General features: G+C 39.6%; 1 protein-coding gene across 2 annotated transcripts in view; it reads right to left on the minus strand.

Moving 5' to 3' along the window:
* Positions 1-16,225, minus strand: part of DTNBP1 (dystrobrevin binding protein 1) — an 85,283-nt gene extending 69,058 nt beyond the window's left edge. Inside the window, exons 1-2 of one of the 2 annotated variants that reach the window (XM_035316757.1) lie at positions 16,217-16,225; positions 2,581-2,648 (exon numbers count right to left, since the gene is read on the minus strand). In XM_035316757.1, the coding sequence (XP_035172648.1) occupies positions 2,581-2,636 (56 nt within the window). In that variant the 5' untranslated portion in view covers positions 2,637-2,648; positions 16,217-16,225. Of the gene's footprint in view, positions 1-2,580; positions 2,731-16,216 lie in introns of those variants that run through there. The other variant, XM_035316756.1, reaches the window with a different exon arrangement.
* Positions 16,226-19,694: the final 3,469 nt, after the last annotated feature.

Genomic DNA, 19,694 nt, shown 5'->3' on the forward strand with positions numbered 1-19,694 from the left:
CTCCTCCACTACCCCCACCCAGCTTTTTGAAGCTCTTTTCCAGTCAACCTGTACGTGCTAGTCAGGTTGGAATGGAAGAGTGTAAACGAAAACCTCCTGCTCTTTCTCTGCCCATCAAGGGGATGGTTGTCCTCTGCCTATATGTCCTTTGGCATCCCAGCTGTGTGGGATAACAAGGGTTAGGAAGAAATAAAAGATGTACAGATATGGGCAAGATGGAAGTAACCTATGAGCTCTAAAGATCTCTTCCAGACATGACATGGAGATAAGTAACCATGCGTGTTAAGTAATCGTCAGTCACCCAGTGACTGAGAAGCAGCCCTGATAGAGAGATAACCAAGCTGCTTCAAAGGTGAGCCCAACCGCTCCCCATCCCCCATCTTCACTATCACCAGCTTCCAAGAACTCTAAAATGAAACCTCAGAGGTCTACAGCAACATCGGTATTAGACAAATTGAGAAAAGACATATTAAGGCTGGTCTCCCCGTTCATAATAGTCAGCCAAGTAGCAACAACCACAGCACAGCGAAGAAAGCACTGCAATTTGCTCTTCTCTTCCGTTCTGTCCCCCAGCATGCACTCCTGCCAGTAACAGCAGCACTCCTCTGCATATAGGGATCGAAGGAAACGCTGGGCCACAACCACCAGTTCTTTTACTAGGGTGTCTGTCATGTAGTCAGAAGTGAAGGTTAAAAGAGGCATCACTAGGCTTCACAGTACTGGCTTCCTTTCAGCAGTGTTCTCTGTACAAAGTAGAGGCAGCATGAACCACATCACTGAAGCCGGCCGAAGCACACAAATTACTGCCTGAGCACAAAGATAGCTTGCTTCTTTTCCCCCCCTTCTCCTGCAAGAGACTGCTTGCAGGTAAATGGGTCAAAATCCAGACACCTCACACACAGGATACACAGAAGCAGACAGGAGGCACATCTGAGCAGGAGAAAGGAGAAAACATTTCTTTGAACACAGAACTGGCTAACAAAGTCAAAGTGCTCTTTCTACATGACCCCAGATTCAATCTTTCTCAGCCGTAAGTGGGTGCTCCCTTATGCCTTTGGAAGAGACACTCGCTCCCTGGAAGCCTGGAAGAGCTTCTCCCTCACAATGTTAGAAGTGATCCAACTGTTCATTTTGCAATTGTTCACATGTAGTTAACAAGTTGGCCGCTTCTACTAAAGGAATGAAAAGGATAATCCAAAACACTGGCACTGAGGTTGCATTATCGCGGAAGGCAAAACAGGACAATTCCTGTTCTGGCCTGACTTGAAGGGGACAGCATGGGAAAAGTAGTGATGTGCTCCACAACCTTTGTTACCACTGCTTCAAGATACACATTGTTAATGAAAACAAAGAATTACACTGCAAAGTAAAAAAGGTTAAAGGGACACCCCAAAAAGGACACATTAATGGAGCTCCTGAAACAGAAAGATGCAAACAATAAAAACTGCTTTTAAAACAGAACAAAACATGGCAACACAGGGAAAAAGGGAAATTAAGAGACTACATGAAAACCTTTTGACTCCCCAATAGCAACTTTAGACAAAGTTAAATGATCATCACATCCAGGCCTTTCTGTTATCCTGTTTCATCATGTTAAAGACACCATTTCCAAAAGAATCTTACACTGTATTGAGGCATCAAACCCAATGAAAGCTCTAAAAGTAACAGCAAAACCGAAATACAGCACTAAAGCAATGTATTTTCTGTATTTTTAAGATTTCACGTTTGTTAAAGACAGATATACCAGCAACTTGTGTGGTTGATCAGTAGTTACTGTATCAGTTTCTTTGGTCTACTGTAAAGTGCTGCAAATAATAAAGTATGTAAGTTTCTGGAGCTCAGAGATATCTCTGACTATATATATTATACATATATATATTTACCATAGAGATATTATCAGGCAGCCTCGACACAGCCAGAGGCCACGCAGCTCTCAAAAGCAATCGATTACAACACGATGCTCTCCTGGGGCTCGTTACGAGCCAACAGCTCTGCAGCACAGGCATGACCTTGTTCCTCAACCATCCTCTGACTTCCAGTAACACTCGCTGGGACCACCTGCTTGTACTAAAAATAGCATTGATCCAGTGTGTATATTAAAAAAAAAACGACGAGCTTCTGGGGCAACATAGGGGGAATATCTTTGTACTCTGTATTGGGGCAGTGTAGGAAGAATATCTTTGTAGTGGGGCTGTGTAGGGAGAGTATCTTTGCAATGTAAGCAAGGAGCTGTTTCTTCCGCTCATCCTGCGCTTCTTTCCCTCACGTGACAGTAACTCTCATCTTCCAGGGAACAGAAGAGCTTTTCACGCAGCAGAGGGCGAAATTACACGGACCCACGAAACCTCGCGGGTCAGGCACTTCGTCAAGGATTCCAGCGCGTTAATCGACCCCGCTCACGCCTTCCCCACCCTCCCAAAAGCGCAGCCTCTCCTTCCCCACACCGAGCGTCTCGCTCCCAGCCGTCACAACGCCGCAGCCGCCGGTCTCCTCCTCTTCCTCCCCCCGGTCACCTGCTTCCCCCTCACCCCGGCCCGGCTGCGGGTCCCACCACCCCCACGGACACGGGGTGCCACCCACCCCGAGGTGAAGTCCTGCTGGACGCTCAGCAGCCGCTCCCGCAGCGTCTCCAACATCGTCCCGGCCTCCTCCGGCGGCGGCGACGGGCGGAGCTCCCCCTCAGCCCTCACCCTCGGCCCGCGGCCGGGGCGGAGCCGGGGGCGGTGTGAGTCGGCGGCCGGGAGGGGCCGCCCCCTCCGCCCCGACATGGCGGCGGCGCAGCCCTGCCACAGCGGCCTGTCAGCCTCCCCTCAGCGGCAGCCCTGTCTCCTGTGCTCCGATATGAGGGCGGCTGCCTCCTGCTTTGTGCTCCTGGCACGCTGAAAAGCCGGGCCCAACCGTATCTAGAGCCCGCCACGCTCTAGGAGTGGGGGTTTTGGATCTCTGAAGTTTTTGCGAGAGGTTTTGTAAAAAATTAGGTCCTGTTTCCTCCTCGCCACTACATCGACGGATTTGGCCTCAGTGGTGGTAGCGTACGAGTGAGCTCAAGGGAATCATTCTTCCTAATAAAACCTTAAATGTGTGGAAAACAAAGCCAGTGTGTCTTCTTGGTGTTGCTTGGTTCTTGTTGGAAGGGAGACATGATGGTGTCTGAAGTCTTTGACAGGCAGTCAATTGGCAAGCAGGTAGTTGAACAGTAAGTTTGTCTGTGTGGCCTACCTCTATTTTTTTCCTTCTTAGTGAGAAAACAACCACACTATGTATAGACATCCGTGATACTTTTAAATAGTGTCATCCCCCAAACCTCCCCCCCCCACCCCAAAAAAAAAAAAAAAAAAAAAAAAGTACACTGTCCTTTAGTTACTACAAGTACTAAATAATGCAATGAAATGTTTTCATTAAGCTTCTCAATACTATCTAATTGTGTAATACCTGTTTTCAGTGATTTAGGAGGCTGGAGACAATTTAGGTGGAACCAGACATAACAACTGGCTACTCCTTCCTCTTTCTGGATGACAACGCCGCATCTACAGTCACAGTAACATGAAGATTGTCCCCCACCCTGGATGTTTTTGGTTAGTATTTGAGGAACACAGACCCAGGATTTAGATGGATCTGTGAATTCTTGTTTCCATTTATTGAGACTTTTTTTTTTTTTTTTAATAAGAATAAAAGCAGCTGGGGATTTAAAGAAGAAAATGAAATATTTAACCTATTCAATTTTGGCTGAAAGTCCAAAAACTTTAAGGAAAGTGGAGAGCACTGAAATCATTGCTTACAAGGAGAATGTACGCAGAGGGGGACTGTTGTGTGAGTCATTACATACTATATAAATTATAATGGTTCTAGGTACATCCACTCAACTGGAAAATTAACACTGTAATTAAATTCACTCCCTACCTGTCTACTGTTAGAAGAATGAGATCTATAGATTGTTTCTGAAGGGGTTTGTTGAAAAGCAATGTTTCTCTGTGGCCTTAATACAAGAGGTAAATGCTTGCTAAGCGAAGAATGACTGGGTTCATCATTACAAGTGCTGAAATTTTGTAGCTCATCTTGAGGTCAGAAAAACTGCTTTCATGGCAGGCTACATATAAAGATCTGTAAAAAAGCATATGACATATATACACTATTTTTCTCTTGCTTAGTCTGACAATGTTTGAAAGTATAGACTTTCCATTTCATGGATAGTTAGTTCTCCAGACTAAGAGGAGAAGGGCTTAAATCAGCAAGTTTGATGTATTCACAGACATAAATTACAAATGCTGACAAAAGCTTTGCAATCTGGCCTTAGGTAATATAAAATTTATGGGAATTTAAGTTTTCAGAAAAGAGGGGTTTAAACCTGTAATTGTTCACGTTTTCTTTTAAGAAAACATTCATTTCTTCTGTCTTGTATATTTTCAATTATGATTTTTTTTTTGTCAGCAGTAGCTCAGAGTGAGTAACCATCTCTAGACTCATATGATTCTTTTGCAGTTAAAAGAAACTATGCAAAGACTGCTGTCCTTGCACAATTTCATTGCCATCACCATGCAGAATTTGGGAAAAGAAATGCATTGAGAAAGTGCTAAGAGTCACGGTAATCCTAGACATACAAGAACAGATGAGACTTCTAAAAGTAGATGTCATGCTAAAGGGCAGTGGTGAATAATACATTCTATGTAGAGTTTTGCTTAACCAGTTCTTAGGAACTTAAAGGAGATTCTGTGAGCTCCTTAAATTATCAGCTTAAGTTAACTTGATTTTTATTATATATATAAGTATTTATATATTTATATACGAGTAAACCCAGTTCCTTTATTTTTCCTTGCAGCCAGTCACATTCCAAATTTCTTGGTACTCTTGTTGGTCATTCTCAAGTTAATCCAGAAAGTGTGGAGCTCTAGCGTTTCCATCACCAAAGCAGAATTACATGGCTCATTCTGAGCCATGCATGAGCTTACTTATTAACACTAATTATTTAATATTTATGTACAATAACATTGAATTTCAAAAACTATGTTTATGTGGCATGACAACTCTTCATCTGCTTGACTCAACATAGATTATTACTTTTTTGGACAGTAAGGAAATCTGAGACAAGAACCGATCCTTCAGGTGTTAATTCTAAATAGTGATGCCTAAAATTCTGTCAGGAGCTTTGGATCAAGTTTTCTACAGATGAAATTCATGATAAATACCTTTTAAATATCAATGACCTGTTGTATTCATTTAATGATTAAGTAGTTCACAGCTGGTTATTTGATACTATGACTCTTGAGGAAGAAGATTTATTAGAGATCTAAACTCTGCTAAAAAAATATCCAAAAAGTATAGGTGGATTGTAAATGTGTAGAAGGGACCAAGTACACTGTGTTGATGTTTGCCAGGTGATATTCCTAAAAAGCACAAGACTTACATGTTTTGGAGTGCTGTTTTCAGCTTGGAACCTCATGGAGGCTGCATACTGATGTCTCTCAAAGAGTTGTGTTGGGCTAATTGATAAATGTTCACATTTTTGTATTCAGAAGTGGAACTGGTAACTATCCTTTGATTTGCCCATCTGAAGAACGTGAAATACTTCTGATGGCTGCTAAAAGGTCAGCATTTCATGTAAGTGACTAATAAATAAGCCTGATGGTCAGTTTAAACAATAGCACTGTGAAGAACAAACTTGTAGCTATGAGCTCTTTCACCTGTAGATCTTTGAATCCTGTCCTATTTGTTAAGGGTACAATACTGTTCCCACCTCATAGCCTATCAAATATTTAAATCCACTTTCCACACACAAAAAAAACTTGTAACAATGCTTTGTGTGCAATTATAAATTGCTCAAGGTCTCGAGGAGCAGCGGGGGCCAGTTGCTCCATGAGGGATGGGAAGCTGAGGGTGCTCATTCAGTGCGGGCTCAGTCCCAGGGTGCCCAATCAAGGTAAACAGGGCAGGCCCAGAGATGGCAGTGGGGTTCAGCCAAAAGTCCAGATCATCAGGCAACCTCAAGGACATGAGGCAGATCTGAGGGCAAGCCAGAAAGTCAATCCCTAGGTCAGGGTCAGACATGTTGCAGTGATCACCACAGTGACAAAGCAGGTCCAAGGTCAGGTCAGGAAATTAGTCCACAGCTAGAGGACAGAGCACAGCTGGATACCTCTTCAGCAAAGCTAAAGCAGAGGTTGAAGACCCAGGCCTAAGTTTAGGTGGGTGGAGGATATGGGATGGAAGCCAAAGGTGAGGCTATTCAAGGCCAGTGAGCACCCTCAGGGCCCTGACACAAGGCAAGGGGAGCTCATTTATGAAGCATTCATCAGTGGGGCTCCCTAGAAACAACTCTTTTGTCAAATGCTTTTAATACTTGCTTTAATCTTGTCATATATTGTTACTACACGTGTAATAGAATAGGTGGGGATAATTGAAAATATGGGAAGAAATCCTCAAAGTAAGGTTTAATAATTTCCTTTTGAGTTTTTGGAAGCAAATTTAATATTTTTTTTTAATTTTAAAGATCTGTAGAACACGGTTAAAGCTTGACTGGTGGATGCTATAGCTCTTGCAGTCTATACATCTTACATTTTTGGAGCTATCTTGTACTGATATAAGACTTAAAGGCTTTAGTCACTTGACTGAAGTGGAAACTAAATTTGAGCCTTACATCATAAAAACTGTCTGTCGTTGTTTCATTTATCCTGAGGCCTCATCACCATTTCTAGCAGCTTCTAAGAGCTCCCTGTTCCAAATTAACCTTTATAGCTTCCTAATAAGAGTTTATTTCTTCTCTTACCTGTTCTAACTCTTGGGGCTTTAGCTATGTAATAAAGTCTCTCCAACTGATGCAAAGCTTTTATGTTATGTGAATAGAGAATATCTTTCATTTTTATCTCAGTAAAGCCTCTTTTTTTGTTGTTTTGTTTTGTTTTGTTTTGTTTGCCTGGAAACTAGTGCAATTAAATATGGACAACAATCATTGCCAATCCTAATGAGAACTGGAAGAAAATTTTCTGTCCCACAAGTGGAATTTTTTATATTCATTTTGTCCATATTTTTCCATTAGCAAATGCAAACCAATGTTTCTTGATAGTATTCTCTTTCAATTTCAAAAGGGAATGGGAAACTTCTCATGTTACACAGCCATGTCCTTTCTACATGATACTCTACTGCTAAACAAACCAAACAAAAATAAAACAACCAAACAAAAAACAATGCTTATAGGCTGTCATATTTTTCTGTATGCACAGAGCAGCTCTGTGGAAAAGAAAGGAAAAGAAAAGAAGAGAAAATGAAAGAAAATGAAAGAAGAAGAAGAAGAAGAAGAAAACCTTTACAAGGCTGTTTTCCCCTTCTCTGGACATGAAACAGTTATAGTTGGAGTAGTGCATATCTGGTTGGCTAAGGCAGGTCATGGCAGAGAATACAGAGAGATTAAAATGCTGCCCAGGGTCTTTGGTTCAGTTCTGTTCTTTTTAGCCAGCTTTGGATGACCTGTTTGCTACTCTTTGCATGAGCCAAAGATATGCAGCCTATGAGGGAAACTCTGTTTTGTAAAATCGTGTCAGGGTATATGCTTATGAATGCAGCCTAGTGCTATTGACATACTGTCTCATACGCACAAAACTTCTTGGGGGATAGCCCTCACAGAGAGAACATGTGTGGAACTTGTTCTCAAGGCTTATAGAGGTTCAAAGACCTGTTTTTAGATGTTAACTTTTTAATGGGCTATCTTTCTGACAGCATGAAAAAATGTGTGTATTTATATATTTAATATTTTTCTATGGAAAAGAAAGATTGTCTTAGTCGAGACTAAAAGTTTGTAAGCATAGTACATGATTAAAAAGATAGAATGGAGTTGGAATTGATGAGCCAAGATAGGTGTCTTATAAATGAAACTTAACTGGAGAACAAAATTTAAAAAGCGTATGTTATTTAAGTTTCCTCATCTCTGTGAAAGAAACTTTGGAAGGGGTCACATCATAGTGGTAGAGGTAAGCTTTGGTGAAGTTCCATGGTCCTAATCTCCCACTCTTCTTATGCCGTATCTGGTGACTGAACACATGATGAATTGCTACCTTACTGGTCTGTATAGAAGGACTGGGACTACCTTAGCAGCATTTGGAATCTGAATGGATCCCTTCTGCAGCTTCTTGATTGCTGGATCTGATATTGAAGAAGGGACAGGAGAATGTGGCTGGGAACAGACATTTCCAGAGGCGCCCTGTTGTTATACATGATTAGATGTAGGGGGAAAACACATCCTGAAAGGAGTGACTATCTTCAGCTTGGCTGCTCTTCCTTTCCTGTCCTGAATCATACTCAGATTCAACGAGACTTTGTATTTTCTTCATCTTCTGTCATGACTGCATTTAGTCATGAAGTTGGGAACAAAAGTTTTGCTGTCACCACTGAACACAGCAGAGCTTGAAAACTGTGTAGAATGCAAGACAGGGGCTCCTGCTGTCTTTCCTTTCCCTACGTCCTCTTTTCTGCCTTCATTCCTAGTCTTTTCTCTTTTTGTTCTCTAGTAGTCTGCCAAGACCATCCCATCCTAAGCACCACTGTTGTCAATGAGACAACTGAAGACCAAATGTTAAACATGCTGCTACTTGGAGCCTGTCAGGTGTGAGACTAAGTAATAAGATTGTGTGCTCTGACTTTTTCCACCAGTGGGTTTGCAAACTAAAGTGGGGACTGAAACTGTGTTTTCTGCTCTTCCTGATATTTTTTGTCTTGTATATGCTAAGAGAGTAGCATAGGACTACATCAGCAATGTCTCCAAACTACTTCTACTCATTTCCACTGACATTATCTGAAAGACCCCAAGACAGGTCTTTCAAAATAATAACTAATGGGAAGGATACTTCAAAAATGAGGACTTTACTTAAAACTTTTGATTTGGTTTCTCTCGCTATTTTGAAACTTCTTCTGCACAGCTGAATTCTTTGAAGTTAATTCAACAGCCTCCTAAAGCAAGCAAAGTTCATAACTCCAGCTAAGGATTGCAGTTCAGATGAAGTGAGATGATTTTGAGGACGAAATATATAGTGAATCAGCCAGTTCCACCAGGGGGCACAGTTGTGTATGGAAAAACAAGATAGAAGCATGGTAGTATTCGTTTCTCTGAAAGTACATTTATCTCAAATGAACGAAACATTACTGACAACGTATAAAGTGCAATCCATGGATTATTTCATCCCAGAAGGACATCTTAAAAACCCTAGTGGTATGAAAGGCATCAGGCTCAGTGGGTAGCAGCCACTTGTATTTGACATTGTCACGGTGTTGCTTTCATAAACTCCTTCCTCCTGCCTAAGCAGGGTGGGAAAATCTGTGTTACGCTGCTTCACTTGCATTTCTACAGGCAATGCAGATGATACTCAGAGATAAAAGCAGACAAGAGCCTTACGACTCTGTGTCCTAGCAGAATACTAGGTTACTCTATTTCCTTTGACTTTTATGTTGTCGCTACTTTTGAAATGATCTAAAGGGATGCACTTAGTAACAACTGATTTCAAACAATGCCATGCTATTGTGTCTTTGGGAGGAGCATCTTACCTTCTTGAAGACAGCAGCTGTCTATATTGGACAGGTTTAGCCTGTTAATTAGAAGATACATCTGTGTAGACTGCATAACTTGTATAAAGGATCTTGTCCCTGTTGTCAGGAAAATTAAAAACATATATTAAGTATGAATGAATGCTGTACAATAACACTTGGAGTAGTATTAAGTAGTTATGTTGCCTCTGTCTCTGCTTTTGGTTGTTCTTTTTGTATAATTTTACCTGAGAAGGCATTATATCATGTGATTAGCTCTTAGGCTATAAAGCATAACTGGTTTGTTTGAGGAAAAAGCCATGTGTTCTCCTTATCATTGCAACGCCAAATATACATGTATACATATATGCCGGTATGACTACAGCTACTTACAGGTGGGTGGGTGGGTGGTGGGGAGAGAGCTTTAGGAAAGCTTTTGTCTTTCGGAAGTGTTCCAGCAGGGAAGCCCCTTCTGCTGCTCTATGCTGTGTCAGCACTAGGAGGCTCTGCAGGTCTCTCTGTGCTGGTGTCAGAGGAGCAGAAACTGCAGAGAAGGGACTGCAAAAATGCTAGGAAAGTGCTGTAAGTGAATGGAATGTGTCATGAAACACAAGGGGGTTTAAGTCGAGCAAAATACCCATTTCCCCTGTGTTTAGTGGTCTATTTAAGTTCTTCTGTATTACTTTCAATTTTCTATTAGCATGACCAATTTTTGCTCTCCTGGATATCAGACGCATGGTTTAAAAGGAGTAGCATGAGGCTCAGAGTGAGATTCTTGAAGGACAAGTCTACTATGTGTCAGTTTTATTGATCAGAGGCAATTAGTTCAGCCAAACCCAATTAGGACACAGTTTTAGTTTTATACACACAGACATTAATCACTCATTACCCAAGTGAACTCTAAAGAGAATTCAAAGAGAATAACAGAATAAAATGGCTGTCCCTTTGCTCTTAATGTAGGAGTTTTTTAGTTTTGTATTTGGTTCTAAACTGCTAATTCCACTGACTTCATCTTACAATATTTTTTGTCCTATTTATTTATTTATTTATTATTAAGAAGATCTTAGTCATCTGTTGTTCTGGCCTTTCTGGTGACAAATGTCCCATGAGTGGATTTAATTATTTTTTTAATTATTATTATTTATTTTTTAATACCATTAACTCCTTCCCTTGTTTGCTCCTCTTGCTTGAGGCAATTTCTGTTGAAGCCTTCTGGCTGACTGCCTAGCATTTGGCTAATAACTGTGAAGTTGTCAACATCATACTGTTTCCCTGTTTGAAATGGAATTCTCTTTCCTCAGTTTATATGGGTCTGCTGTTTACTAGTTCATTATGCATGAAATCTAATCCACTTATGCTGTAAGAAGCTTGGAGACCAAACTTTTTTTTAATCATTGCATTATGTTTTATTTATTGAGCATAATTCAGTTTCAATGAAATGAAATAGTCATAATGGTGCTTGTACAGTTGTAGAACTTTCTTATCACAGTGCATTTTGTCAGTTTGATTTATTTTATCTCTCTATTTACAGTTGTTGGTGACAATCCAAAGTTGCTTCACGAGCTACAGCAAAAGTACTTCATCCTCTTGGAAAGTACTCCATATTTCAAATTACAAAATCAGCTTCAGGGCGGACCTGAGAAATGCATAGGCAAGTTTTGATTTAAAATGGTGTTTCCTGTCCTCTCTCTCTCTCTGGTCTATTTTTCATTTGGAAAGTAGCTGTCATTGCTGTATATCAAGATGCATTACATAGACAGGGAAATATTGTTCATATGGAAAAACACTGGGACCAAAAGTTATATAATTGTGGAACTGTCTTTTGATGCCATTAAATCTGGGATGTGCCCATTCTGCCACATCTGAAGATAAGGACATTTCGGTGCCAGCTTTAAGGCATTGTGTTTGGTGATTCTGGCCTGTATATTCTAGTAGACAAAATGGGAAAACTGGATTGGACCTGCTTATTGATGGTATGCTGCTGTGAGATACAGTATTAGCTTCTGTAAGAAGAGTTCATGGTTTGTATTTTCTTAGAATGAGCAAGAATGAGGTTAACGTTGTTCAGGCCAAACCTCTGACACAGAATTCATGGGAGGCTTAAAGAGCCTTCAGCAAAATGTCTGTATTAACTGAAAAGAAAACAGTTTTCTGTTGGAGATGCATCTTAAGCCTTGCTTTTACTCCAGTAGCAGAGATAGACACCGTTTATGGCAGGGTAAGGGAACTACGTAAAGCTTGGAAATAATGTATTTATTCTCAGAAGAGCCCTAAATGTTAGTCACAACCACAAAGTTTCCTTGTATGTATACTTTTCTAAGATAGTCCCAGGCTTTCAAATGAATATCACATATACTTCCTACTGGGAAAGGGCAATAAAAACAAACTTAGACAGAGGATTTGCAGCATTCCCTTAAGACAAGGAATTTTACATCTTTCAGAAATTATTCAAGTTCTTTCAGTGCCATGTATCAAACAGAATTTTAAAACTAATGCATTCAACTTTTAACACCCCCCCCCATATATTCTCCTAAGCAGTTCCATGCTTTTTAGTTTTTATTTTCTCTCCACGATGCATCCATTAATTGTGTGATAAAGTTAGAGATTCAGCAAATTTTTATTGTTTCTATTCATCTTCAGCAGTATGATAGGAAGATACAAGAACTATGAACTGCTCTCAGGTCTTCAAGCCAGAAACATCTGTTTCAGGCCGAAGATTCAAGCTCTGTCTTTAAAATTCTAGCATAGAGTCTTTTGGTCTTCCATCTCTGAATTTCTGTTGGCTTTATAAAGTGTCATATTTTTATTTATTTGTTTCCTTAGGCATTTCCTACAGCCAGCAGCTTCAGATAGGAAATTTTTTTTACTGATTAATCAACAACCAGACTGCTATTTTTATTAGCGCTGTTTGTGCATGGCAGTAATATTAAAGACTTCGTTGGGATCTGCCTTGATGTTACAAAGTCACCCTAAGTATTTAAACAGTGGCACTAATGAGGCCACATCTGGAGTATTGTGTCCAGTTCTGGGATCTTGTCAGTGTATATCAATACCTGAAGAGAGTACGTAAGAAGACAGAGGCAGGCTGTTTTCAGTAGTGCCCAGCAACAGAAGAGGCAATGGACACAAAACTGAAACACAGGAGGTTCATCTGAACATCACGGGTAGGGTGAATGAGCACTGGCACAGGTTGCCAAGTGAGGTTGTGGAGTCTCTAACCTTCAAGATACTCAAAATCCACCTGGACATGGTCCTCGGCAAGCAGTTCTAGGTGGCCCTGTTTGAACAGGAGGTTGGACCAGATGACATGTAGAGGTCCCTTCTCACCTCAGCCATCCTGTGATTCTGTAATTCGGTATTGTCTGTGTAATCTTACTTGCTTAGAATGCAATGTTAAATGTTCAGTTTATGATCTTTTATGACTTTGTTTGTACTTCTGTTTCACTCATTTGTACAAGTTCTCGAAGTTCTCTTCATTTCTGTAGACTGCAGATCTACAGTAGGCACATATCTTAGAAAACAGAGGTTGCCCCAGAGTATAAGTGGAAGACTGAGGTAAAATTGTGGTTTTTACTGTAATAACACACTGTGGTATTGTTTTAATAATGGAGTGCTGTTGTATTTATTATTATTTTTTTTTGGCTAAATCATCAGTTTTAGGAGTAACTTAATAATTTCAAATTAGCTCATTTGATACTGAGTGTTCTGAAAATGCTTGCTAAATATTGGTAGATGATGATTCAAATACATACAAGATTTTAAATATTCAACAATTACTAATGGAACTGTTGTTGTATAACTAGAAATCAGGTCTTGTCAAGATTCTTAGCCTTAAATATTCATGTTAATCCAAAGACTTATTTCAGCATGGGATTCCGTATTTTTTTTTCTATGATGATTCTGACTAAGATATAGAGATTAATGCAATATGCATACTATTTTATGTATGCAGGTATACATTTGCTTGTGCGTGCAAATTAATGCCACGATTCTTTCTAGTACTTTCACTTTTGCAGTGGCAGAGGAAAATCTTAGCCACTTTATACTGGATTCTGAATTTTATTTTTCACAAGAAAAGACTATTCAATGTCTTTGAATTGTCAGATAGGCTGAAGAACAGAAACTGTGAGGAAAAAAAAATCCAGCTTTATTTACTGAAACTTAGTAATTCTATTCAGTTCAGTTCACATACTGATGATGACATTGGTCCATTCTGTCATTACCAGTATAAGAATACTTCACCTTTCTCCATTCACTCTCCTGTTTGAAAATCCCTTTCAACAGCTCTTACATTATGTTTCCTTGGTACAATAATGCAAAACAGCTTGCTTTTCATTCCATGCAGAAATTAAATAAAGGCTCTTTTCTCTCCAGTAAAGTGCATCTTATTGCAAATAAATAATCACTTAAAGATATTTAGACAAAAAGTCAGGAATCTCATATTGCTCATGTCAAAGCTCATATCTTTGTCATAAGAGATTCACCCATTCCTTTATGCAAGGCAAAATCTACATTTTTAAGATACCAAAGTAAGTTGTTCTGTGAACAGCGGATGTAATGAAGTTCTTTAATGATTTTTTCTCCCACATTCCTCGGTCCTTCCCATTTTCACTGCTTAAGTACTTCTTCCAGCTCCTTCCCATGTCTTTTGCCAGTTTGGCTGAGAAAGTGGCAACATATGCTGTTGATGAAATAAGTGTGTGCTGATTGCTTTTACATTATATCCATGTCGAATGGCCAACTGGCTGAACTGCAACTGGCTTTTCCATATTGGTAACACTAATTCGGAGCAATCACTAGCAGTCAGTTTTTTCACAAAAATGTATAGGAATTTACTGTCTTTGAGAACTGGGTATCCCTCTGAAGTGTAAACTGCTCAATGGACTCAGGTCTAGGAAATACAGTTGCATATATCACTTCCTTGGGAAATCAAGTTCAAAATTCCTGTCAACCTACGCTCACATCTCAGAAAAAAAGAATCTGAAAGTCCCTCAAAGCTACTAAACTTATCAGAGCTATTAGATATTGTAACTGAAATTATTCAGGGCAACAGAATGAGTTTTAGTTTTCTAATGTCACTAGGTGGAGAACCATTTACCACATTCTGATGCCTATTGGAATTAGTGCTAGTACATAAGTGTAACTTAACGGAACATGGCTTTAAAATGCTATTATACTCTCTTTTTCAGAGCAAGTGGAAGATGAATTCTGATGCAGCAAAGCAAAATATTCAACTCTGAAAATAACATAGGCACCTCTCCAAGTATTTTTGAAGTTGCATGAAGTTAAAAACAGGTGGTGTATGGTCCACATATATATGGGCACAAGGCAGGTTCTCCTGCTTTTCTTAACAAAACTCTTTTTTATTAAGGAACCCATTTAGACCTGAATTGTCAAAGTAGTATGGGTTTTCATCTGTGGCCAGCTTGTATCTACAGTGCCTTTGCATACATAAGGCATTGTTACTATTTGCTCAGTACAGCATTTATGTGAAGTTATTTCAAAGTGATGCACTCCAGACATTGCAGAAATAATTGCTGCAACCCCACTGACGAAGAAGTCCAAAACCTGCAGGTTTCCAACATGGAAGTTCTCCCCATCACCCCTGGATCAGGGAAGCCATTTAGCAGAAATTTATCACCCTGCATAGTCTGACAGGTGAACAAGATTCCTGCAGAGAAATTTCCATGAATAGATGCATTCTTCCATCAATTATATTTATTATTTATCATTTGAAACCAGTTTTCTGAAGAAAATTTCCAGACAGCTCTTTTAAACGAGAAAAAGAATGGAGTTTAATATTATTGTTCTTTAATTTACTTGCTTCTAGCTGTGCCTTCTTGTAAGAAATGAATGTTTCATTTACTACTTTTCATACAGCATAGGGACTGGTTAAGATCTTTCCATTTATTAATTGTTCAAGTTGTTTTATTTAAGAAACAGGGTTCACAAACACTTGAACAAAATTACTTCACCATCTATATACTGCAGCAATTTTCTGAGGTATACTGAATCAGGACTCCTTGTTGACAGTGGGAAAATTATGCTTTATTTTACCTTACCTAAAGACGACTGCTTTCACCAAAGCAAACATGAGTTTAAGGTACAGTCAATGTTATGAAAGCATTTCAGAGAGACATAAAGAAATGATTGTAACATAGAAATAAAGTAACAGATGCTTGCTGATTTCTAGGATTAAGGAGGTTTACACGTGTGTTTCTGTGATGGATTAATCATGGCTAAGGGCCAAACTCCTACACAGCCAGTTGCTTACTCTGGGGGACACTGGGAGAAAATAGGAAGAAAAACAACAAGAAACCTTCTGTTTTGAGTTAAAGACAAGAGGATTACCAGTTATTGTCATGGGCAAAACAGACAACTTGGTGAAAATTATTTCATTGCCAAATAAAATAGATTTGGGTAGTGAGAAACAAAGATAAACATTAAAAGAGCCCCTTTTCTTCCCCTTTTCCCATGCTTAACAGCTTCACCACCACCTTCTCTGCCTTGTCCCAGAGGAGCACAGGGGAGGATGGAGGTGCCTGGAGGTCAGTGCGTAGCAGTTTTTTTTTCTGCTGCTCCTTCCTTCTCTCACTTTTCCTATGGTCTGGTGTGAGTTCATCACAAGCTGCGGTTCCTGATAGGAAAATCTGCTCCCATGTGGGCTATCCCATGGGCTGCAGGGAATATCTACTTCATTGCTGTGGAGCACCTCCTCCTCCTTCTGTGACCTTGATGTTTCCTCTGCTGATTCTAAATCTATTTGTTCCCTCCTCCTCAGCCTCTCCAGCCCTTTTTGCTCTTTCTGAAATATGCTTTCACAGAAGCACCACAAAGAACTTTACTGATAGCCACAGCTTTGGCCAGTGGCGGATCTGTTGCTGAGCCAGCTGGAAATGACTGCTTCCAGCATAGGCCAACCCCTGACCTCTTCCCACAGAGGACAGCCCTGCAGCTCCTGCAGTTACCAAAGCCATATGTTTACACCAAATACAGTTTCTTATTTTACAGTTCCTTTTTTAAAATGCTAAATTACCAGTAATCATACCGGTGTATCAGATTAAATAAATCTTTAATCTCAATACGGTATACAACACTCTTTAACGCTGAAACAATGAAGGTAGTCATTTGGAACTGATATTGAGAGGCTTCCCATTTTTCCTGTCTCCATTGATAAAGACTTTGTATGATACTCCTTTTGAAAAGTTGGACCCAACTGCAAGCTGTGGTCAGTTCCCAGTCCTACCACTTCATTTCCTTAGCCAATATGTTGCAGATTTAAAACCAAGTGGTTTGTCGGTACGTAAATGATCCCTTTCCATCCCACAAACTCAAATGTGTACTTCTTTGAGGAATTTAGGGAGTTATACTCAGGGGCACACAGAGAAAAAGGCAGAGTTGTAACTCTCACTATCTTTTAGAATGATGACAGCTAAAGAACAGCAAAGTAAAGCCTGCTTCTCCTAGGCCTGGTCACCTGTGCTCTGTTCCCTCAGTCCACCTTGCTGCTGGACATGAGCCATGTACTGGTTTTGCACATGCACTGGGGACTTACAAACTAATAAAATTCCCAACTAACTACAGATTACAAGCAAATGCTGTGGCCTTTCTGGGCACTGATAAGCTGTTTGGTGTGCCATTGCAGTGATTAAGCCTATCAGGACATGTGCTTTAGCCACCTAGGCATCGTTCTGTACTAACTAACATCCTCCTCACCCCAGTTAGAACAAGCAGAGTAGTTGAAAAAGAATTTGAGGACAGGTGGATGTTGATTAACTAAATCTAGACTTTCTAACTGGACAAAATTAACTACCTTTTCAATAAAGAGTTTAGATATTGCAAATCTTCTCCCTCTATTTCTTTCAGACACTTTCAAAAAAAGCCAAAACCAGAACTGCTAATAAGGTACAAACTATAAACACTACAGGGAAGTAGTTTTGAGAGGTTATATGACACTGGGTCTACTGTAGTTAAAGTGGATAAATGAAACACAATAGCTTTAGCTTTCAACAAAATCAACAGCTGTTTATAGTAGATGGACTATGGGATAATGGATACTGAAAGCTGCAGCCTGCTATTACTGCCCATGTTCAGAATGGAAGGTTTTATGGAAAAGGCACAAATTTATCAAAAACTTGTTGCTGAACGTAAGATTGTGCCTGAATCTCAACTAGTATAAACTTTTACAGCTCTACAGAAATCAGCATTATCTAGAAAAATAATAATAATAAAAAAGGTATGATTGATTATTTCTAACTAGTTGGAGCTTTTCTACACTGGAAATTCTCAGAAATGGTCTGCACTAATGGCATTCTCATTAAATCATGTAATTTAATGAAATTAACAATAACAGAGGTGTTAGTAACTGGGGTAAATGAACAAACATTCTCACTGGCATCCAAAACTAAATGATTCCTTCTTCTTTTGAAAACTGTGCAATTTGTAATGCTTTTTTTATATATATCAAATTCATCTCTGTTAATAAGATCTATAATTATTAAGCAGGAAGACATAACGAGATTGGCTGATTATAATGTGAGGAGCTTCTAATTCCCCAAAGGATGAAACTCTCTGATGATGACACTAGCATGCTTAGGGCTGCTAGAATGCTATTTTTAAACATCTTTATTTTAAATGAATTGTGTTTACGGAAGATTAAATTAGTAGTTTGGAATGCTCAGCAGCTTTTTATTGTAGCTGCTGTTTGCTTTCTTTTTGGTATTGATTCACTTACTATCATCATTCTAAAAGATAGTGAGACCTAAAACTGTGCCTTTTTCTCTGTGGGCTGCTGAGCATATTAATACCAAAAAGATAGCAATACCCTGAAAGAAGTATCACAATCAAGTAACAGGTAATCTGTGTGAAATATCCATGGAATAGCTCTGCTTCTATGGCTGCAATCTGTGGATCCAATCCTGTAAATCTACATGTTTAATAATGCAGCTATTTAGATTTGTTTCAATGTGATGGTTTATTTGGATGAGGAAGGCCTTGGTTTTTCACCAGATCTCCTGATCGGTGGTGCACTGGAGCAAACTTTTCAGTTCTATCTTTGTTTCTCTATGTACAAAATTGAGATAATGATACAGGTCTTCAGACTCTCTTACTTAGGATTCCCAGAATGGTTCACAGATGCTTTGAGTTGAGGTTTGGGATAAACAGCAACACCTTGTTTTTTGGAAGTTGTCCTCAGTTCTGAACCAAAGTCTAGCTGAGGGGAAGCTGCCAAACAGCTTCTGTCACCCAGCTCCTCAAGGTAGATACCCCTTCCAAATTCTCTTCCTGCCCATCTCCTTAGCAACATGCCGTCATTCAAATGCAAATGTAGTATCTATAGCTTATCTGATGGTTGCTCTCTTTCCTATTCTAAGCATTTCCTAATTTATTCTCTTTTCCTCCTTATTGCTATGTGGAGGTCTTTGCATTTTAATGAAAAAAAAAAAAAAAAAAAGTTGTCTGTGGTATTTTAAAGGGCTGATTATTATGATGATGAACTTAAACAGATGGCTGTACTGTGTGTAGTGGAAGATGCCAGCTACAGAGCATGTGTAACTCCACAATCAGTGAACTTCTAAATGAGCAGAGTTTTGAAAGAATGGCAACCACAGGTCAGGTAGTGATATCAACCCTCCTCAGGAAAGGTTGTGTCTTGGGCTGACAGATCAAAGAGAACAGGAACATAGTGCACTTTCCATCTTTTATTTGTCACTACTTGCTAAAGCTAAAGGAGCCTCAATGAGAGAAAACTCTAGAACTGGTGGTAAAGAAAAGAGAAATTCCTGGGACATCAGCTCACTTTGTTCTAAAGGCATAGTAAAGTGCTCTTTCTCTTCCAAGTGTGTTATCAATAGGACTATCAGATCCTGTGGGCTAAATAGGTAGATATGGAAGGATGAGTTAGTGTAGGACTTGTGGGACAGTTCAGAACAGGGCCACACTGTGCCAGACCTTGTTCAAAGGCAGTGTAGTAGACTTTTTAGCTGATTATCTCACACTCTAAACTGGAAACAAAAATAAAGAATGAGAAGGACTTAGTAGTGTGGCTGCAGATGGCATAGCATTTTTGCAGTACAGAGGGTATTTTTCATTTAGTCTTTCAGATTGAATAATCCCAGGAGGAGTCTAAGAAAGAAGATGAGAGAGTGAAGAGGGAGAGAACAGGATTAGGAGTTGGGGAAAAAAGATAA

This window comes from Oxyura jamaicensis, chromosome 2 (genome assembly GCF_011077185.1).
Source record: "Oxyura jamaicensis isolate SHBP4307 breed ruddy duck chromosome 2, BPBGC_Ojam_1.0, whole genome shotgun sequence".
In the NCBI taxonomy this organism is placed as follows: Eukaryota; Metazoa; Chordata; class Aves; order Anseriformes; family Anatidae; genus Oxyura; species Oxyura jamaicensis.